The sequence below is a fragment of the Hemitrygon akajei genome, chromosome 1 (genome assembly GCF_048418815.1).
Source record: "Hemitrygon akajei chromosome 1, sHemAka1.3, whole genome shotgun sequence".
Lineage (NCBI taxonomy): Eukaryota > Metazoa > Chordata > Chondrichthyes > Myliobatiformes > Dasyatidae > Hemitrygon > Hemitrygon akajei.
Window position 1 is genome coordinate 35,664,109 of NC_133124.1, and position 23,447 is coordinate 35,687,555.

General features: G+C 40.2%; 1 protein-coding gene across 3 annotated transcripts in view; it reads right to left on the reverse strand.

Moving 5' to 3' along the window:
- Positions 1–23,447, reverse strand: part of c1h8orf34 (chromosome 1 C8orf34 homolog) — a 304,839-nt gene that overhangs the window by 226,737 nt on the left and 54,655 nt on the right. For all 3 annotated transcript variants that reach the window (XM_073040956.1, XM_073040965.1, XM_073040946.1), the window contains exons 3-5: positions 22,014–22,142; positions 20,981–21,109; positions 11,843–11,871 (exon numbers count right to left, since the gene is read on the reverse strand). In XM_073040956.1, the coding sequence (XP_072897057.1) occupies positions 11,843–11,871; positions 20,981–21,109; positions 22,014–22,142 (287 nt within the window). The remainder of the gene's footprint in view (positions 1–11,842; positions 11,872–20,980; positions 21,110–22,013; positions 22,143–23,447) is intronic.

Here is a 23,447-nt window from a genome sequence, read left to right on the forward strand (position 1 = left end):
TAATTTATAAACGATTTAAGTTCAAACTTATTTCTTTCACTGGTCACAGTTCCTGCTGATGGAAATTATTGGAATACCATTGGGCACAATGAGCAAAACAATAGCAATCAATAATCAAAGAGAACTTTCTCACAAAGCAATAATTTATATACAGGCTAACACGCACACAAGCAATTCTTCGCACAATGTGAAGTTATCGTATCCTGAGCTGAACCATAGATATAATTTAATTATTAAATCCATAGAGCCTAAGGACAGATCTAACAATGTGGCAAATTGGCAAGGGGAAGTTATTCTAAACCAAGCAATCATATTAGATAGAAAATAAAGCACATGCACAGCATAAAATGATGAAAATTACACAACATATAATTATACTACAATGATAATTTACCTGAAATCCTTGACATTGTCCATTCATCTATTTTAAAATAAACCAGTAATTAAGCCTTCAATAAGATCATTAGTACTATCTACCTAGACTCAAAACTAGATCTGTGAAGTCTAGTATCCCCCATCCTGATGAAAGGTTTCGGCCCGAAACATTGACTGTACAGTACTCTTTTCATAGATGCTGCCAAGCCTGCTGAGTTCCTCCAGCATTTTGTGTGTGTTGCTTGTCTGTGATGTTAACCCACTACATGTAATTTGTAGCCATTATATTTAAGTAAATTGTAATCATTATAGTTACGATGATAATACCAACAGCAATTTCAATTATATTTATCCACTCACAATGTTATACTCTAACTGTGACAAGTGTAGGAGCCATACATGTGTTCTTTATCTGCAATGTATTCTGTGTTGTGCATTAATTATGTTTATTAGGATAATTAGTCACACGAGTGGGGGGTGTGGTAAAGTGAAGGGAATAAGTTCTGTATTCATGCTTTGTTAAGGCAATTTCAGTTTTGAGCTGGGGACCTACGGATGTCGTATCTTTTGCTAACCGCTCAATTACACTTAATTTACACTTGGGTGCGCTTAAGTTTCATCACTTCAAGATTGTATGTTTGCTAATTGCTAATAAAGGATCGAATATATATCTTTGACTTTGGACCAATCCTTATTGAAGCAGAGGGTATGTCACGCAAGTATAACAAATCTGTGGGATTACAGGCAGCAGCAATTGTTTTGGTTAGAATTGGGCATTACAGGAAGTATACAGGAATGGGGCTAATAGATTGGAGTTAATGTGGTTCAGAATAATAGCCAAGTAAGAAATATTTCTACATAAAAGATACATGGCAGCATTTTGGATAAGGTTTGAAGTACAAAACTAGAGGGTGGAAAGGCTGGAAGATGAGCATATTGTGCTGGTTGAGAGTGAAAGGAGCAAAGGATGTCAGCAGTCACTGGGCTGAGGCAAGAGCAGAGATAACAACTATTACTGCTGGATTTTCAGATAACCACATTAGTCCAGGGGATGCAAGAACAAAGCTCAGCTCAAGTTCAAATTGGATGCTTGTGGTGAACTACATATACCTGTCTGGACACGCCCCTCTGCTGACTGCTCCTGTGGCTCCTCCCACAGACCCCTGTATAAAGGCGGTTGGAGGCACTGATCCCCCCTCAGCCTCCAGGATGTTGTGTGGTCGTTTCTTGCAGCTAATAAAAGCCTGTCATTTGCCTCCCGTCTCCGAGAGTTATTGATGGTGCATCAATGCTGCGGTCGTATACAGTCCATTCCTGTCCAAGACAATGACGTGGAAGGAAAATAGGATTGGTGACTGGGAAAAAGCTGTAGCAGAGCCAAGGACAATGGTTTTGTTTCCCTCAGTGCTTACCTGGAGGAAATTTTGATTCATCTAGGAATGACATTAGTTCAGCAATGTGACATAGTGAGACAGATGAGTGTTCAGCAGATGAGTGGTAACTCTACACCAGTCATATGTGTGTAATGCCCTGGTTTACATGGTTCATACTTTTTCTCTGTTATGCTTTTCTGTTCCCTGTGTAAGAGAACTCTGCTGGGTTACTGCTGAAGATAAGAGATAGGAGAAATGGGTGCCACCCAATGGGGATGGACGGATTCAAGGGAGGTTTCTCTGGTGAGGGACACTAACATTGGGTTTGGGGCTTTTGAGGGGGGGGAAGAGAGAAGACACAAAAGAGAAGAGGTTGGAGGAGTCAACCCGGAGTGGGGCCATGATTCAATGAAGCCTGGAGAGATCGAAGGAGTATCGGCGAAGGAGAAACCGGGAGATCCAACTTGTGCACATCAGACTGTTTCATTTAAAATGGGTCCTTTTCTTTTTTTTTCTTTACTAACCCTTTAGTCAAGCTAAGAATTATAAAGCTAAATCTTTTAATTGTATGTGGTGTACTGTCTGTTATCTCGTAGTACTTATTTGTAACAAATCACGCAGCATCCGCACACACAGGGAGATTTGGTGGGCTTGCACTTCAATCTCACACGTTTGGCGGGGCCGGAGGGCGTCTCCCCTGGACTTATGCAGCCGACGGAACCAGAGTGTTACGTGTGGAAAGTGATCTTGTACATTCAGATGATGACACCAATGTGTGGAGTATAACTGCAAACTTAGAGAGGGCTGTGACAGCTGGCCAATAAGATGTAAGCATCAGAGGAAAGTGCTATGTGGTCACGTATGCCAAGTAAGCCAAAGGCTATAAACACATGAATGAAAATGTACAGTGCATCATGGTCTTACTCATGCAAGATATTGTTTGTCCCATTGATTAAAGCCATTTTACATCTGAGAAGAAGTGTAAATTCATTGAAGAGTGTTCATAAGTGTATGAATGCTATTTTGTCCAGGGTATCAACCTGACACCTAACACTATTCCACCAGTCCATCTGGGCACTACTAGTAGATACCACCAGAAAGAATACATTTTCCTTTCACTAACCAAGTGAACCAAAGTTCAAAGTAAAATGTATTATCAGAGTGCAAACATGCCACCACATATAATCCTGAGACGCTTTTTCCTGCAGGCATACTCAGCAAATCTAATGCCCTTCCCTTGGTCAACATCGGTGGCATGGAGAGGGGAGACTTGCAGCTTGGGTAACTGCCGGTCTTCCATAAAAAAAACCTTGCCCAGGCTTGCGCCCTGGAAACTTTCCGAGGCGCAAATCCATGCTCTATCGAGACTAACAAAGGTCTGCACACACTCAGCAAATCTATAGAACAGTAACCGTAAACAGGATCAATGAACAAAAAAAAAAGTGCAAATGCAAATATAAATAAATAATAATAAATAAAAAGAGCATGAAATAACAAGATAAAGAATCCTTTAAGAGAGATAATTGGTTGTGGGAACACCAGAAATAGAATGAATGTAGTTATCCCCTTTTGTTCAAGAGCCTGATGGTTGAGGGTAGTTACTGTACTTGAACCTGGTGGTGTTGGTCCTGAGGCACCTGTACCTTCTACCTGATGGCAGCAGTGAGAAAAGAGCACGGCCTGGGTGGTGAGGATCTTTGATGATGAATGCTGCTTTTTTACGACTATGTTTCACGTAGATGTCCTCATTGGTTTGGAGGGCTTTGCCTGTGATGTACTGGGCTGAATTCATTACATTTTGTAGGATTTTCTGCTCAAAGGCATTGGTGTTCCCATGCCAGGTCATAATGCAGCCAGTCAGCGCACTTTGCACCACACATCTATAGCAGTTTGTCAAGGTTTTTGATGACATCCTGAATCTCCTGAGTAAGTAGAGGCACTGCCGTGCTTTCTGTGCAATTACATTTATACGATGGGTCCAGGACAGGTTAGCATTATAGTCAGAATTACACAGCAAGCAAACAATCTGTTCAAGCCGCCGTGCCCGTGTGAACTATAAAGAACCAATCTCTTTTACTAGCACTTGTCCATTGTTGTTGTGGATTCACTATAAAGGACCCGAGTAAGGACTGATTCACCAGTACCTCAAATTGAGGTGTCCCGCTGTGAAGAAATTTGGTAAAACATTAGCAATTTTTAGGTTTTTTTTAATTGCTTGAGTGTTTGGGAATTTTTAATTTTTTAATGGTTGCATTTTATTGGTTATGTTGATTTAATAGTCTGTAATGGATTTGAAAATTTTCTGAGTGGATGCCATATATATTCAGAGTGTTCAGCAGTTCTGTGGTGTCAACTCAGGTGCTCAATTTTGATATTTTTCATACCTGTTCTATGGTGAGTGTTGCGTGAACCTGCCCACCACTGCAAGGGCAAGCACTACGGAACAGAGGTTAAGGAGTCTAGGAAAGTTGAGTTTATCCAGAAGTCAGCCATGCAAATGTTTCGGTACTAACTATGAGTTAAATTGAATTGACTTTATTTCTTACATCCTTCACATACATGAGGAATAAAAATCTTTACCTTACATCTCCGTCTGAATGTACAATGTGCAATTTAAGGTAATTTGTAATAAATAGTATGTACAACAGGACAGTCAATATAACATAGAAAAATAATACAAACATTTGTAGTATCAGCATGATGGCCTGGTGGAAGAAGCTGTCCCAGAGCCTGTTGGTCCTGGCTTTTATGCTGTGGTACCATTTCCCAGATGGTAGCAGCTAGAACCGTTTGTGGTTTGGGTGACTCAGGTACCAATGATCCTTTGGGCTCTTTTTACACACCTGTCCTTGTAAATGTCCTGAATTGTGGGAAGTTCACATCTACAGATGCGCTGGGCTGTCCACACCACTCTCTGCAGAGTCCTGCAATTGAGGGAAGTACAGTTCCCATACCAGGCAGTGATGCAGCCAGTCAGGATGCTCTCAATTGTGCCCCTGTAAAAAGTCCTTAGGATTTGGGAACAAAATACCAAACTTCTTCAACCGTCTGAGGTAAAAGAGGCCCTGTTGTGTTTTTTGCAACACACAGCCGGTATGTACAGACCACGAAAGATCCTCAGTGATGTGTATGCCAAGGGATTTAAAGCCGTTCACCCTCTCAACCCCAGATCCATTGAAGTCAATAGGGGTTAGCCTGTCTCCATTCCTTCTGTAGGCCACAACCAGCTCCTTTGTTTTTGTGACAATGAGGTGATGACCTCTTCTCTATAGGCTGCCTCTTTATTATTTGAGATTAGGCCAATCAATATAGTGTCGTCAGCAAATTTAATTAGCAGATTGGAGCTGTGGGTGGTGACACACTCATGGGTGTACAGAGAATAAAACAGGACGCTTCGGACACAGCTCTGAGGGGCACCTGTGTTGATGTCAGAGGGGCAGAGGTGAGGGAGCCCACTCTTACCACCTGCCGCGTTCTGACAGGAAGTCCAGGATCTAGCTGCACAAGGCAGGGTGAAGGCCGAGATCTCTGAGCTTCTTGTCGAGCCTGGAGGGAATTATGGTGTTGAATGCTGAACTGTAGTCCAAGAACAGCATTTTCACATAAGCATCCTTCTTCTCCAGATGTGTAAGGACAGTGCGTAGAGCTGTGGCTATTGCGTCATCTGTCGATCGGTTGTTTCGGTAGGTGAATTGTAGGGGATCCAGTTTGGGTGGTAGCATGCTGCAGATGTAGTCCTTGACCAGCCTCTCAAAGCATTTGCTTATTATTGAAATGAGTGTGACAGGACGCCAGTCATTCAGACATGTTACCTTGGTCTTTTTAGGTGCAGGAACAATGGTGGATGTTTTGAAGCAGGAGGGCACTCTACACTGGGAGAGGGAGAGATTAAAAATGTCCGTAAACACACCTGCCAGTTGTGCCGCGCACATCCGGAGTACCCGCTCTGGGATGCCGTCCAGTCCCACAGCCTTGCGACTGTCCACTTGTTGGAAACACCTGCGCACTTCAGCCTCAGAGATGACCAAGGTGCAGGTCTCTTCAGCAGCACTTCTCAGGGGCTCTGTGTTGGAAACATCTAATTGAGCGTAAAAAAGATTTAGCTCATCTGGGAAAGAGGCAGCGATGTTGGAAACTCCACTGGGTTTAGCTTTGAAGTCTGCGATGATGTGTAGACCTTGCCATAAGCTGCGTGTGTTGTTGGTGGAGAGTTGTGTCTGGATCTTATCCCTGTATTGTCATTTCACTGCCTTGATGACTTTGTGCAGATTGTAGCCGCATTTCTTGAGTTCTTGTAGGTCACCGGCAACATAAGCTCTGTGTTGCATGGTAAGTGCTGTTTGCACAGAACTGTTGATCCAGGGTTTCTGGTTTGGATGGACCCTGACCTATCTCTGGAGGACAGCATCCTCGATGCCCTTCCTGATGAACCTCATGACCCCATCCATGAATCCATCATCATGAGAAACATTCCAATTGACATCATCAAAGCAGTCCTGTAGCATGGAGGCTGATTGGTCGGACCATCAGCGGACGGTTTTAACTATGGCCACCTTTTGTTTCAGCTTCTGCCTGTACCTCGGCAGCAGCAAGACAGAGGAGTGATGCGACTTTCCAAATGGCGGGTGGAGGAGCGCTTTGTAAGCGCTGCAGGAGGGAGAGTAACAGTGGTCAAGTATGCTATCTCCCTGTGTTTCACCCGGACATGTTAACCCAATACTACTGAAACACTTAGATGAAATTAGTTGTATTTTCTGTTTTGAATGGTTAGAAAGATCATACAATGATTAGAAAATTCAGCTACTAATGGCTTTCAGAAAAAGAGTCTGTATCTCTTTAAAAGTTTGTGTTACCCATCAGTCACTAGAATTGGGCCATCCAGCCCTTTGGAGTTGTTGGCACCATTAAATAAGATTATGGCTGAACTTGTGCCTCAGGTTTATTTTCCTCACACCATCTTCACATCCATTTTCAGCTGCTTCATCGATGATGTTATTTCCATCAGAGGGAAGGATGTTTGTTAACAATTAAATTTCATCTGCACTTTTCAGTGAATGAAACAGCTCGTGTCTGCAGCAGCAGCAAGCTATATACAACAATAAAAAAGGGAAATGTGAGAGGATATTGCCCAGACACTAAGAATGTATACATAATTGTATAATCAGATATGCAATCAGATCAATGATATATTGATCAATCTGCCAGCCTAGTGAAAGAAGCTCTCCCAGAGCCTGTTGGTCCAGGCCTAATGCTGTGGTACTGTTTGCCAGAAGGAAGCAGCTGAACCATTTTGTGTTTGGGGTGACTGGAGTCCCTGATGATCCTCCAGGCCCTTTTTCACACATGCTGCGGTAAATGTCCAGAACAGAGGAAAGTTCATATCCACAGACGCGCTGGACTGTCTGCACCCCTCTCTGTGATGCCCTACGATTAAGGATAGTACAGTTCCCATACCAGGCGATGACATAGCCAATCAGGATGCTCTCCTGCCAAACATCTTTGGCTGCCGAAGGTGCAAGAGGTGTCGTTGTGCTTTTTTTCACCACACAGCTGGTACCTACAGTCCAGCTGAGATCCTCAGTGATGTGAACACTGAGGATCTTGAAACTACTCACCCTCTCAACTGCAGTCCCGCTGATGTCAATAGGGGCCAGCCTGTCTCCATTCCTCCTGTAATCCACGATCAACTCCTTCGTTTTCTCGGCATTGAGGGAGAGGTTGTTTTCTTGGCACCACTGTGTCAGGGCGTTGACTTCTCCTTCGGAGGCTGTCTCATCATTGTGGGAAATAAGGCCTATTAATGTTGTGTCATCTGCAAATTTGATCAACAGATTGGAGCTGTGCGTGGCAACACAGTCGGGGGTGTATAGGGAGAAGAGGAGGGCGCTCAGCGTAGCCGCTAGTGTTATTAGTCCTGAGTTTCTTATTCATAAAAATTATTGCTATAAGAAACATTGGAATTTACCAAAGTACTGCTCAATCCACATTGGTATTATTTTATTGCAAAATAAAGACTCTGCACCTCAGCAACTCTGTGTGCTGGTGGAAGTGTCATGAGTCACAGCAAGCTCAGAACAATAAATATTTTATTAGTCTGCTTCCAGAGTAAATGAAATGTTATTGCTAGGTAATATATCACATGCATCAGGTAGGTGGTATACAAGCTGCTCATTTTGCTGACCTGATGAAGTCTTTGGGAGGAATCCTCCCTTGATGTGACTATTCCACATTATATCCAAGATTTGCCTCAGACATTACTCATGTTCCCAAGAGTTAACTCACTTGTTGGTGGAAATGAAATAAGTGATGGTACGTAATATTAAAAAGTAACTTAAATCTCTTGAAAAGGAGGGGATAAATTGTACTTGCTGAATACCAAATGCCAAAATGATGTGTTGGAGGTGTGCATGAAATGAATGAGTATCAGAAAACAGATGGTCGTCTCCAGGGAAGTTGCTGTGTACCGTGGTAATTTATTCTGCTGAACAAATGCAGGAGTTCGGATGAATTCTTCCATGGATCTGGGAACGGGAAAGGGGAACCTCACCAGGACAGGCAAGGTTGGATTCTTACTCAGATCCACCTTTGCTCTGTGCATGGCTCTTCAAGTATTCCTTGCCTCTGATGTGCAAAATCTGAAACTGATTCATCAATTTCTTCACTGAGAGATGGCTCTGGAGAAACACATTGTGTACCTGCAGACAAATTTCTTGCAACATGCTGGCAAGATTTTTATCAAAACATACTACTGTTTGCAGAGCTTCTATTTAAGTCGATATACTGGGGTCCTATACAATAATCTTTGTTATTTTCTGTTCCTCTGACAGCTGAAGGACGTACAGGCACACCAGGGGCATTCAGATTCAGATTTATTTATCACATGTATATTAAAACTTACAGTGAAATGTGTCATTTGTGTCAACACCCAACACATCCAAGAGTTTGCTGGGGGCAGCCCACAATTGTCTCCGCACTTTCAGGCACCAAAATAGCATGCCCACCATAGTTGGCAGAACAACGTAGAGCACAACAAAACTGAACGTACCAAGTGACAAAGCAACTTCAACAAAACAAGCCCCTTCCTCCCTCCCACCCACATACATACACATCCTCTACCTTCAGGGTAGGTCATCGTCTTCGGCCTCTGGCCTCCAGTGGACTCATGGGTTTGCAGATATTGGGCCATTGACCTCTCTAGTAGACTTGCAGAGATTCACAGACTTGGGGCTCAGGCTATTAGGCAAACACGAGGAAATCTGCAGATGCTGGAAATTCAAGCAACACACACAAAATGCTGTTAGGACGCAGCAGGCCAGGCAGCATCTATAGGGAGAAGCGCTGTCGACGTTTCCACACAAAATGATGGTGGAACGCAGCAGGCCAGGCAGCATCTATAGGGAGAAGCGCTGTCGACGTTTCCACACAAAATGATGGTGGAACGCAGCAGGCCAGGCAGCATCTATAGGGAGAAGCGCTGTCGACGTTTCCACACAAAATGATGGTGGAACGCAGCAGGCCAGGCAGCATCTATAGGGAGAAGCGCTGTCGACGTTTCCACACAAAATGATGGTGGAACGCAGCAGGCCAGGCAGCATCTATAGGGAGAAGCGCTGTCGACGTTTCCACACAAAATGATGGTGGAACGCAGCAGGCCAGGCAGCATCTATAGGGAGCGTCAGCATTTTGTGTGTGTTGCTCAGGCTATTAGGCCATGATTCCTGGACTTCCGATTGACCTTTGGGCTTCAATCTGGACTTCCTATCAATCTTTGGGCTTCAATCATAGGTATACATCCAATACCTGCCAATGATGATGATCACTGAGGTCACTGGATGAAGACCCGAACTCCAGGCCTCAATTTCTGATCTCGCCAATACAGGATGCCGAACGTCCTCAATGTTCTGGCATTGGTGAACTTCAACATCTTGGTCACCTCACTGATGGGTGTATCAAGCTATGGTCCACATTTTTCAGGATTTCGTCATAGACTTTTATGGTCTGGAAGCCTCGTTGTACAGAAGAAGCAGTTTTGTAAAAGGCCTTTACTTTGCAGATGTTAAGGGCAAAGGTCATCCTCAAGTATGCCTCAGTGAAAGAGTTAATGAAGTCTTGGAGTATATCAATGTGTCTTCCATGCGCTACAGTTCGATACATGCAGTTGAGAGATGTTGTCTCTAGAATGGAGATGATGCAGGTTGGTGACTATGACCAGTGGGACATCACAGAAAATGCTGATGAGTTACCAACACAATGTATTCTGACAATTTGGCTGAGGGGACCAAATTTGTTATGACTTGTGAGGAAACCCACTTCAGTAAAAGAAAAAGAAATGCTGTGATTTTTTTTAAGTGGTGAGAGATTTAAAATGCTGGTGGTTAAATGGACTTCGATGTCATGTATGCAAGATACTGAAGACTAATGTGCAGTTACAACAGGCAACAGAGGCAAATATGTGTTAGCCCTTATTGCTAAAGGATTTGAGCGTAAGAGTAAACCAGTCTTACATAGGGCCTTGGTGCAAGAAGTGCACATAATTCTGGTTCCCTTACCTCAAAAAAAGGATGTGCTTTCTATGAGAGAGAACGGAAATGATTCATCAGAGTTGTCTCGGAAATTATGTATCTGCCACATGACAAGAGGTTGAGGAGGTCAGGTCTTTGCTGCTAACATTTGGAAGAATGAGAGTCGACACTGAAACATACAAAATTCTAAACTGTAGATACCAGGAGTACGGTTCCCTAAGTGAGGGGGTCCAAATTGAAGGGGAGGTGGTCATCATCTCAAAATAAGGGGGCAAAACTTTTAGCAAAAATGCCTCACTCAAAAGAATCAACTTCAAAGGGTTGTGGAAGCTCAGTCACAAATTAGATTCAAAAGAGTTCAACAGATTTCTGAATAATAAGCAAGAGACAAAAGAAAAGAAATTATATTTGAGGGAAAAGATCACCTACGATAATTTCACATCATATTAGACAGTGATAACAAAGTCTATTCTGATTTTATCTGATCCTCATATATAGGCAAAGCAAGACTGATGAGCAAGATACTTCTGCTCCTCAAGATACTGATGAGCAAGATACTCTACTTCCGCTTTTATTTCTTATATTTGTAACTGAGGTGTGAGAAGATGAACCACACTTTAACTTGAAGCAACACTGACAAACACAACATCATGTGAGCACAGCCATCCCACCATATTGGCCCCCTGCTGGTTTAGTGCCCTCGTCGCAAATTATATTCAACTTGTCCTGGAAGAAAGTAAGAAATGATTCAGACCCTGACAGATAATAAGATCTGGGTGATGGTTGAATAGGTAGCAGTGTCTGCCAAATACATCTATCAGGCTTGAAGTAAATGCTGAGTCAGTGTAAGTCTGAGGTAAATCTATGAGAGATACTTAAAGATGCTGATTGATAGAGATAGACCGGTAAATAATAAGATTCAAGTACATGAAATAGTGACTAAAATTAGTAGTTCAGTCAACTGATTATGGCATTTCAAGATAGAGTCACCCTGCCATTCATACAAGGTCACTCAACTCTTGGCAATGCATCTAGATCCTCAGGGATTTCTCTTCCAATGCAACAAGTATCTTCTATCATTGTATTTGAAGTACTTGGCTAAAGGATTCCCAAGTTCCTTGAGATAGAATATCACTTCCTCTTCCACCAAAACCTCCAAAGGAGTTTTAGAAAATCGCTCAACTCCCTTTCTTCCACACTGCTTCATTCATAAATGTTTCCAAGGTCAGATTCTATTAAGTATCGCCTGCAGCTCCTTGTGCAAATACATTCCATCTCTTCTTAAAGAGGTGCAGGTAGTTCAGTCATGATATTGTTCCCAGATTAAAGATTCAATTCTGCAATTTGCACTAGTTGCATTCCACAATATTTATTAGCAATGAATTTCTCAGGCAGAGTGCAACATCTACAGCACAAACTGAACATGAATTTCATTACAATATTTAGTTACTATTATCAAAAATTGCCACATATGTGTGTAGATTACACAAGTGAAAACAGGAAAGTTTCAAACGTGGACACACACATTATGATATATACTGTAAGTAAAGTAAGATGGGGAAAAGGATTTACCTGATCAAATTCATCCGGAGCACCAATACCTGGACAGGAAAAATTAAAATAATTAGAATTCAGGTAATTTTGTAGGTTTTACCTTTTCAAAGTTCAAAGTTCAAAGTAAAATATATTATCAGAGTACATACATGTCACCACATACAACCCTGAGATTCTTTTTCTGTGGGCATACTTAGTAAATCTATAGAACAGTAACTGTAAACTGTAAATATCAGGAACTGTTAACTGTAAACAAATTGGGCAAATGCAGATAAAAATAAATAGCAATAAATAACGAGCATAAAATAATAATATAAGAGTCCTTAAATGAGTGTCGCTATCCTCTTTTGTTCAAGAGCCTGATGGTTGAGGGGTAGGAACTGTTTTTGAACCTGGTGGTGTGAGTCCTGAGGCTCCTGGACCTTCTAAGGCAGCAGTGAGAAAAGAGCATGGCCTAGGTGGTGATGATGGATGCTGCTTTTCTATGGCAATGTTTCATGTAGATGTGCTCAGTGGTTGGAAGGGTTTTACCTGTGATGTACTGGGGTGAATCCACTACCTTTTATAGGAATTTTCTGCTCAAAGGCATTGGTGTTCTCCTAACAGGCTATAATGCAGCCAGTCAGTACACTTTCTACCACACATCTATAGAAGTTTGCCAAGGTTTTTGATGACATGCCAAAACTTCACAGACTCCTGAGGAAATCGTGGCACCGTTGTGCTTTCTTTGCAATAATATTTATATGATGGATCCAGGTCAGGTCCTCTGAGATAGTGACACCCAGGAATGTAAAGTCACTGACCCTCTCCATCTCTGATCCTCTGATGATTACTGGCTCATGGACCTCTGTTATCCCTCTCCTGAAGTCTACAATCAGTTCTTTGGTCTTATTGACCTTGAGTGAGAGATTGTTACTGCACAACTCAGCCAAGTTTTCAGTGTCCCTCCTGTATGCTGATTCATCAACCCCTTTGATAAAAGCTTTACATTGCATTGGCAAGGATCTATAAAATTCTGTCTTTATATTAAACAATTCCTTAAAAAGTTGGATATCATTAATGTTATTACCTTTGCAAGCAGGAAAACTGCACAAAAATGAGGTGATTCCACAACCTCCCAAAGATGTAGCAGAGAATTTTAGCTGTTCTTCTGGGGATTCATCAAGGGAGAAGGATTTCTATTTGTCTTGAAGCTTGTGAATGCTTCGGGCAGAACTGACAGCCAGTATTATGATTTTAAGTCTGTTGTGACTAACAATATCAGCTAATTATATTTAATTGTAATTCTCCAAGAAGTTTCAAAATAGAGACGAGACGTACACTTTGATATGTTCCATTTCAGCATATTCTGACTCCTCTCCCACCCACACTTCTGTGATTCTATGACTCTGCTGTTACAAATACAATGCTCCAAAGGAGTTCAATCTTACAAGAAAGAACTAATGCAGACTCTGAATGATTGAGGGACTTGCATGTAGTCTTTATTTTTTTTTAAATGAGTTGCAACTGTTCAAATAAAGTTTAAAAAACTGAAATCAAATGAACTTATTTTTCCTTCAATCTAGTTTAAATATGCTTTTGTGGTTTTAAATCTACTGTGATAGGATTCATTCATCTAAAAGATTACCATGTAAGATACATTGTTAATAAAGTCAGATTTGTTTCATTTTCCTATGCAGGTTAATTTTTACATGAAGTACATATCAAATATAACTGGATTGAATTCTGATCAAGAAAATGAAGCAGAGAAATTTCTATCATAATACGATAATGGAAGAAGATTTCTACACATCAGGTATTTGTATATAAGTGCCCTGCATTTATATAGTATTTTTTTCTTCTCTCTCTCTCTCTCTCTCTCTCTCTCTCTCTCTCTCTCTCTCTCTCTCTCTCTCTCTCTCTCTCTCTCTCTCTCTCTCTCTCTCTCTCTCTCTCTCTCTCTCTCTCTCTCTCTCTCACTCTCACTCTCACTCTCTCTCTCACTCTCACTCACTCACTCACTCAACATATTCCAGAACACTTACTGACAAGTTACGTTCAGGAACTGCAGAAGTCAAGAATCTTCAATATTATGGATGTATCAATTTAGATGGGTGGTAGACATTCACCCATCTAAATTGAGAATTAGTGCTAAAAAATCCCAATGTGTATCATTTGTTACAATGTTTTAGTAGGGTTTCTGTGATAACTGATGAAATTAAAGAAATTTTAGTCTGTGATAATGCCTGTTTATGATGGAAGACATTGCAATGCTATTATTGCTAAAGTCATGGAGAAATGACTGCATCTTACTTTTCATGACTTTATCTCTGGAAGAGAGAGAGAAAAAGCCACGAATGCTTATGATGGGTTAAAAATGAAGCATTACAACAAAGCAACGAAGGGGGAGTACAGAAGTCTGAGGAGCAGATCAAAAAAAGGAGGATAATCCAGACTAACTAATGGAGATGTTGCGGCTGAAAATCTTCCATCTTCATGGTGAAGTGGATATTTCAGTAGTTAGTAATGCTTTTTGATGTGCAGAAAACAACTGTGTATGGTGAAATTTCTGAAAGTAATAGAAGTTCAACTTCAGAAACAAACAGACACACTTACACCTTTGTTTAGGTTTCCAATTTTGTCCTAATAGATAAATCATCAATAAATCCAACCATGAAGGTATTAACACTTCATCAGAGGGGCAACAAGGCAATGGTTAACAAGGAAGATGAGAAAACAAAAACAAAAAATCAAAACCAGATCAAGAGGAGACCAGAACATTGTGACCTAAGTAGCAGGGCCACCTTTTCTCTTTCTAACAACCTTTCTGGATTGTGTCAACCTAGGACTATGTAACCATACACTATGGTATGTGTCAGTCATGCAAGGGAGATCATCACACTTTACCCTAAGAAATTCTATCACTGAACAGAAAGTCTAGATACATCTAAGTATATCTCAGGCTTTCTCTTCGGAGAGAAGAGGATGCAAAGTCACTTGATAGAGGTGCACAAAAAGGTCAAGCGGACAGAGAGAGACTTTTTTCCCCAGGGCGGAAGAGGCTAAAATGAGAGACTTGGCTTCTGAGGTTAGTGTTTTGAGTATAGGGAGGATGTCAGAGGTAGTTGTTTTTTTTTACACAGAGTTGTAGGTGTGTGGAATACCCTGCCAGGACTGGCGATAAAGGCAGATACATAGAGGACATTTAAGAGATTCTTTGATAGACACAAGGATGAAAGATAAATGGAGATGTGTGTAGGAGGGAAGGGTTCAATTGATCTTGGCGTAGGTTCAAAGGTTGCCACAACATTGTGGGCCAAAGTACCTGTACCGTTATATTGAGGTGTCTTTTCTAGTGAGGCTTTTTCAGAAAGGTCTTCCCTTTACACAATAGGGAGTGCTGGTGACAGATGAGATAACAGAAAGATGTGAAACAATACCTAACATCTAGGCAAACACGAGGAAATCTGCAGATGCTGGAAATTCAAACAACACACACAAAATGCTGGTAGAACACAGCAGGCCAGGCAGCATCTATAGGGAGAAGATCTAGGGCTCTATTGCCTTTACTAACTTCAAGATATCACTGGCTGTCTGCCTGAAGTTTCAATTGACTTTAACACCCCTATTGTGAACCGTGATTGATTGTGTGAGTAACTAATTCAAACATATGCACTTTACAATAGTTATATCTGTAACTGTTAAGTCAATTCCGGTTTCTAAGCAATTTCCCATGAATTATAAGATTTCCAAGTTTGCCAATAACATATAAAAAATACATAAGGGTGTGTAGTGATGTCAGCATGCAGCATTGTGATTCTGCAACAAAATATAGACTAAGTGATGGATGAAAATCTGACAATGTGGGGAAAAGAGAGTTCGAACTCTTCACTGAAAGGAATCAAAAGGCAGAGTATAATCTAAATGAAGAAAGACTGCAAATGAGGGGCCTAGGTGTTCTCATGCTTGGATCACAAAATCTTTGTAGGCAGCCCCAACAAGTAATTAATACAAACAGCATGTAAGCATTTATTGAAAAGGGGTTAGAGCTTAAGAATAGGGAGGCTTTATTAAAGTTGTATATGGTATCCAGAAGGCCACACATGGAATACTGAGCACTATTTTGGTATGCTCGTGTAAAAATGAATATAGTAACTCTGGAGGCAGTCCATCATATTGTGGGGCAGACTCAAGGGACCCAATCACCTAATCCTGTTCTTATTTTCTTGTGTTCTTTGTATATGTTCTGAGACCTCAGTTGCAATTAAATTTAAGAAATTCAAAGGCACATTGGCCTTCATAAATCGAAGTTGAATACAGGAGAAGGAATGTTATGTTGAAGTTGAATAAGATGTTGGTGAAGCCTATTTTGGAGTATTTTGTGCAACTTTGGTCACCTAACTACAGGAAAGATGTAAACAAGTTTGAAAGAGTACTGAGAAAATTTACAAAGATGTTGCCGAGACTGGAAGACCTGAGTTATAAGGAAAGATTAAATAGGTTAGGACTTTATTCCCTGGAACGTACAAGATTGAGAGGAGATTTGATTGCAGTATACAAGATTATGAGGGGAATAGATAGGGTAAATGCAAGTAGGCTTTTTCCAGTGAGGTTGGGTGGGAGTACAATTAGAGGTCATGGGTTAATGGTGGAAGGTAAAAAAAATCAAGGGGCAGATGAGGGGAAACTTCTTCACTCATGAGAGTGTAGAATGAGCCACCAGCACAAGTGGTGCATGCGAGCTTGATTTCAATGTTTAAGAGCAGTTTGGACAAGTACAGGACAGTAAGGATATGGAGGGCTATGGTTCTGATGCAGGTCAATGGAAGCAGGCAAATTAGATGCTTCAACATGGACTAGTTGGGTGAAGGGCCTGTTTCTGTGCTATACATTTCTGTGACACTGTGAGAGATTCATAGCACAGAAACAGAGCCTTCAACCCACCAGGTCCACAGCAACCATACACCACCCAACTACACTATTCCAAAATTAATCCCATTTTATTTTCTCCCACATTCTCTTCATCCCACCAGTTTCCACCACTCATCGACATGCTAAGGGCAATTTACAGTGGTCAACCCACACAACGTTGAGATATAGCAGGAAGCCAGAGTATCTAAAAGAACATCAATGTGCTCACAGGGAGAACGTACAAACTCCACACAAAATGTCAGGACTGAAACCGGATCTCTGCTGTTGAGAGACACCAGTTGTGCCACTGCACCTATTGCTTTTCATGTAATGCTTGCATGCTGCATAGCTGAATGTTTTCAATCACTCAACCCAGTAGAAGCAATTGGGAAATTCGAGAAATTTATTACATCTTCCATGGGGTCCTGAAGGAGAACTGCAGGCACACAACTGCAGGCCTTCAAGGTAAATCCCTCTATGAAGGGTTTTGTGAATGTTTGTCCATCCCAACATTTCGGGTAGAGCTTGAACAAAGGGCTCAAAATTTTTCGTCTGCCACTTCCACAGCAAGTGAAACATTGATCCTCTTTCATTTACAATAGAAAAATAATTGAATTCTACATGTGGCTCAACTAATGCATCAACATTGATTTGAGTGACTTACAATCAATGTATTCCCTTTTGGTAAACAATGATTCCAATTTATCCTGTCACAGTCCTCTCTACTTCTGCTCAGTTGTTCTGGGTAGATTTTATTTTATAGCTCCAACAGAAAGTAATATTGCCACAATATTTTCATTATATGTCATCTCTTGTGTAATGATACTAATTTCATTGTTAAACTAAAAAAGTAGCAACCTCATTAGTAATAACTATTACATGGCTATCCTTCATAGCTCTGCTTGCTTTTTGCATTAAACTGCACATGCTTTTTAGCTTCATAGTTTAAGAAACTCTCATTTTGGGCAGACAGGGTCAAACAGTAGGGAAAAAATGACTTTTTGACCTATCTCATCAATACCCACCATCAAATCCCCATGAAGAGCTCTAGGATTCTAAAAAAAAAAGTGAGATGCCATTCATAACAATAATTCAGACGTTACATTTTATCAAAATAAAATCAATACCCACTGTCAAGTCTTTCCTGTAGAAAATAGCTTGAGCTATAACTAACAACAAAGCCAATTATTATTTATAATTGGATCAATTATCACAATACCTCTTCACAATATATATAAATGAACAATCCTAAATGGCTTGTATCTAAATTCAGGGTAATATAAGACAAATTATATGTTCAATCAGAAAACATTCATTTTCACTAGACCCTGCTTAAAGCTGAAACCACATAATGCACTACACACTGTGATATGCTCATTATATTTAACTACTAAAATATTCATAATAATATCACAGAAAAAATACTTTGTTGATATTAATATACTATGTGAAATAGCTTTTTTTTCCCAGATAGTCATCCTCTTCTTCCTTTCAAATAAATTTCATTATTTCTTTCCAACCTTTGTTTCTATTATTCTGCCCAAGCACAAACAGCCCAGGAGAGCAGGTATTTTGAAAGCTACTATTTGAGATAAATGTCTCTTTTAATCAGCAAGGGGACTTGGTCTTTACTTCCTTCCCCAAAATGATGAAGGTGAGATCACAAAATCAATGATATGATAGCCCATTGGAGCTAAAGTCACTGAAATGCATCCTGTGCCTGACAAGTGAACTTGCATCAGGGGTTTTAACTTTGATGAAATGTAGTCAAGTCAAGCCAAGTCACTTTTTATTGTCATTTCGACCATAACTGCTGGTACAGTGCACAGTAAAAACGAGACAACATTTTTCAGGACCATGGTGCTACATGAAACAGTACAAAAACTACACTGAACTACATTAAAAAAACCACAGAAAAAAAACTACACTAGACTACAGACTTACCCAGGACTGCATAAAGTGCACAAAACAGTGCAGGCATTACAATAAACAATAAGCAAGACAATAGGCACAGTAGAGGACAGCAAGTTGGCGTCAGTCCAGGCTCTGGGTATTGAGGAGTCTGATAGCTTGGGGGAAGAAACTGTTACATAGTCTGGTCGTGAGAGCCCGAATGCTTCAGTGCCTTTTCTCAGACGGCAGGAGGTAGAAGAGTTTGTATGAGGGGTGCGTGGGGTCCTTCATAATGCTGTATGCTTTGCAGATGCAGCATGTAGTGTAGATGTCTGTAATGGCAGGAAGAGAGACCCCGATGATCTTCTCAGCTGACCTCACTATCCGCTGCAGGGTCTTGCGATCCGAGATGGTGCAATTTCCAAACCAGGCAGTGATGCAGCTGTTCAGGATGCTCTCAATACAACCCCTGTAGAATGTTATCAGGATGGGGGGGTGGTGGGAGATGGACTTTCCTCAGCCTTCACAGAAAATAGAGACGCTGCTGGGCTTTCTTTGCTATGGAGCTGGTGTTGAGGGACCAGGTGAGATTCTCCACCAGGTGAATCTCCTTTGTATGTCACTCAAATTAGCAATTACTACATCTGCTGTGCATTTATAAAATGAGTAAATTAAAACATCTACAGAAGTAAATAATAAGTGATTATTGAAGAAGTGAGATGGTTTATCCGTTAAACACATTGTTTTTAATGAAATAATCAATTGTGATCCCATTACATTTCCGACCTTATCAAACTCTGGTATTTTTATTCCTGGTGATTTCTTCTGCACTGCCATCCACCAGTGGTTTGACATAAGGGATAGATATCACTGCCGGCAGCTTCAAAGTGGGGTTTTGAGTGGATGTTTTTATTGAAATAAACAGTGTGGTAAAGATAATCAATATTTTCCACTACTATGCTAGGAATAATATATAATGCCAATTATATTGATTATCCTGACATCAGTAATTTGAAGAGATTTCTTGAGAATTCGTACTGGACTGTATGTCAGCTATATTCTTGAAGTAATTGTTGAAGCATTAAGCCATAAAAATATGGAAGAGAACCAATATTCCAAGTGCTTGATGTAAATAACAAACTCAATACTATTTTTAAACTAAGAAAACACAAAGGATCCAGTTTATCTGGCCCGTTAAATAAAATCCAAATTACTGCAACACTGCAGCAATGCATACTGGGATAGCCAATCTGCTTGATTTTCCGACTTAAACAGGTTAATAAAACTGTAGATGCAGAATTTCAGGACACAAGTATAAAATTAACATCTCTCGGGAGATAAATGATCAGTAGCCAGAGTAAAATAAACTCTCAAAATCTAGTTGAAGCTCTGTTGATCAGACCCTTAGGGGAAAAAAAATCTGGAAATGGTTTAAAAAACGAAGGCATAAATAGAGACAGAAACAGAATGTGCCCTATGATGCTGGTACTTGGAAATAACAGGATATAGGATCAGATTATTACCTAAGGATTCTAACATCATTCTGGGTATAATGGAGATATTTTTACCCTATGTAAAAGTTGAATTATTTCCCATTCGGCTGCATCTACCTGCTCTAAGTTTAACATACACAGCCACATAGCAGCTGACTGTAATTAACATTTAGAACTGTTAAGAAAACTTAAACATAATTAATGCAAAAAACAGTAATCACTTGTCCAGTACCTGATGGACAATGGATAGTTTGTTAGTCGACAATGACATGTGCTTCCTAAATTTCAAGATGCAGAATTGTCATCTCTGAGAGAAAAATGGTGTATCTTAAAGAAAAGCATGTGAAATGGAGAAGGAGAGCAAAAGTAAAAAGCACTTGAGTGCTTTTGATATCCCTCTCTACAATAGTATCAGATTAATTTGAACCTGGAGTTCTGTGCTCCATTCAAGGATCATGTAAACATATTTTCACACCTTCTTTCCACTTATGCATAGCTATAGAAATAAAGTAAACTTCAGTATGCAAACTGGAAGATTAATTGCCAACTACAAATTGTCTCTAGTGTGTGGGTGAGTGACAGAATCTTGGGGAAGCTGACAGGAATGTGGGGAGAATACAAAATGGGAATAATTTAGGCTTAGTGTAAATGGGTGGTTGAGGGTCCCCTTGGACTCAGTGGGTCAAAAAGCCATTTCCATGTTGTATCTCTCTCTGAGTCCATGAGTATTTAACACCTGTGAACCACAATAAATGCAAATTCAATTCAAAAGTATTTTATATCCAGCAATCTTGTAGGACAAAGATAGGGTAATGGCAATTTCCACTTAAAAAGGATTAAGTTTACATTGCTATGTTAATTACTAATAAGAAATACTCACTGCGTGAGAGGTTTTCCAAGGCTTTGCCCAGCTTCTTGCTTTCCTGAAGGATGTGATTCAGTTCATCAAAGTTGTGGCTTTCCGGTTTTCTTTGCCAATCCCAAGCAGCATGTTCCATTGACCTTGGTACTGCAAGTATTAAGGAAACTGTGAGATAAAGTCAGCAGTTTACCCTCACTGGTTCTCCCTCACAGTTATCATACTTTCTCATTAATAGAGGAACCTGGCATGACATTAGTGGAATAATTAATTCATCAGAATAATGCAAGATCACTAACAACAATTCTGCATAGCAAGATGGATTTTCAACTTAATTACACCTAGTTGTACACAGTTGCGCAAAACCTGTAAGCACTTGTGCCAGGAACATTGTCTAAAAGTTAAACTAGTATTTGATTTATAAGGTTATGTGCATTGCTTTTCTGCATGCATTTATTCTTTCCATTTGAAATACCACCCTGTGGAATATCATGTATTATAAAATTTACTGGCGTGTCACTTGACCTAGTTTTCAAACATCAACTATATAATTCTATTTTTGAGCTTGAACAACAAGATACATTTGGATCCCCCATCAGTATCATCAGCAGAACTGTCTGTAATTTTAAGCTAATTCTACCTTCAAATCATTATGGAATACTGCGAGTAAAGAACTTCCCTTAAAAAAGAACTCAGAAGACAGTTCTATTTTTCAATAAGAACCAAATTGCTGGAAGGTGTCAGCCAGTCGAATAGCATCTATGGAAGAGAAATCAGTCAATTTTTCAGGTTAGCTACATAGACATGTCCCTCTTTCCATAGATGCTGCTTAACTGACAGATTCCCTCCAGCATTCCTGTTCTTTCCCCTCCAAATTTCAGTATATGTAGCTTTATTTGTTTTCTGGTTTTCCAGTACTGTACATAACTGTCGTAATCACAAAATATAGGGCATTCACGTGAAATAAATTTGATAACAACAGCAACTCACTACTAACCACAGTAACCTTGGAAATTAACTGCAAAGAAAAGCAATTAAATGAAAACTTGCTTACAGGATTTTGATTCTGGTGATGGTGATATGTTGGACATTACAAGGTCACTTTTTGACTTTTTTGGCTTTTTAGCATTTGTAAGCCATGGTTTTTCGTAACCTCTACAATCTCGCTGCAACCCTTTTTTACCTGAAAAAGAACATTAAATTAGCAAGAAGAAACTGAAAACCAGCTAAATTAACAGTTCTTATTAAATAAGAAATCTTTTAATGTTCACATAATACCCAAATAATTTTTAAAGTAGCTCACAGACCTGACAGGATCCCCAAACTGTGGGAAATTGCATTTCTGTCACAATAAAATTTCTTTCTTTATTTGTGTAATTTTAAAAAGCATTTGATTTTCCCTTTTGAGGTAACCATCCATTTGTCATGCTAAAATTGACCTAACCCTGACCAATTTACGAAGTTCAAAAGCTATTAAGTATGCAATGTGGATTCCTATTAGAATTCTCGCTCCACGAGCGAGTCTGTCAGTTGCCAGCTTCAGAAATTCACTGCTTCTTTGAATGCTTCCCTTAAGTGACAGATAAGAACTCAAAGCATTTAAAAAGAAACAGAAACATAATGAAGATTATAAAGCTTTCCCAAAAAATGGTACACCATATTTCAGTCCCATGTTCTACATACACTTAGTTACTCAAAAACAGCCTTATTATCTACGTGCACTGCACCTTCTCTGTAACTGTAACCCTATCTTCTGCATTTTGTTATTGCTTTTCCCTTTTACTTATGTTTTTTTCTATAATTGCATGCAACAGAAAGATTTTCTCTATATCTCAGTACATGTAAGAATAGTAAGTCAAAAACGAAGAAAGGATCTAGTGCTTTCCTGGCATATATGGAGAGAAAAAACCCTTCTTGGGCTTCTAGTCAAGTACAGGTATCAATTTCAACCGACAGTGGCAGAGTTTGTCATCAAAACTTTGGTTAAAATTGTTATCTGTACCTGGCTGGAAGCCCGAGAAAAGTTTACTCGTCAATAATAAATCAGTTACCGATCAGTAATCAGCCCTGAAGAACGGTCTCAGCCTGAAACATCGATTGTTTGTTCATTTGCCTGACCTGCTGAGTTCCCCAACATTTATGTGTGTTGCTTCGGCTTTCCAGCATCTGTAGAATTTCTTGTGCTTATCAGTTATCAGGTGCAGCCTTAATGGTCAGACAATTCATCCAGTATACCAGCTCCGTGCAGCTGTTGGTAGGGCAGAAGATGGAACCATTCGGATTTCTGAGTGACTTTCTATCCTGATAGATCGTGCAAAGCGACCGGAGTAAATAATTGTCTCTATCTCCCATTAGAACTTTACACAAGCAGTAAAAGAATGCACAGGCCATTCAAGAGCAACTATCTCGAGTTACTGGCCTGTACAAACAATACTTGTACAAAGCCAAGAAAATCTGCAGATGATGGAAATCCAAGTAACACACACGC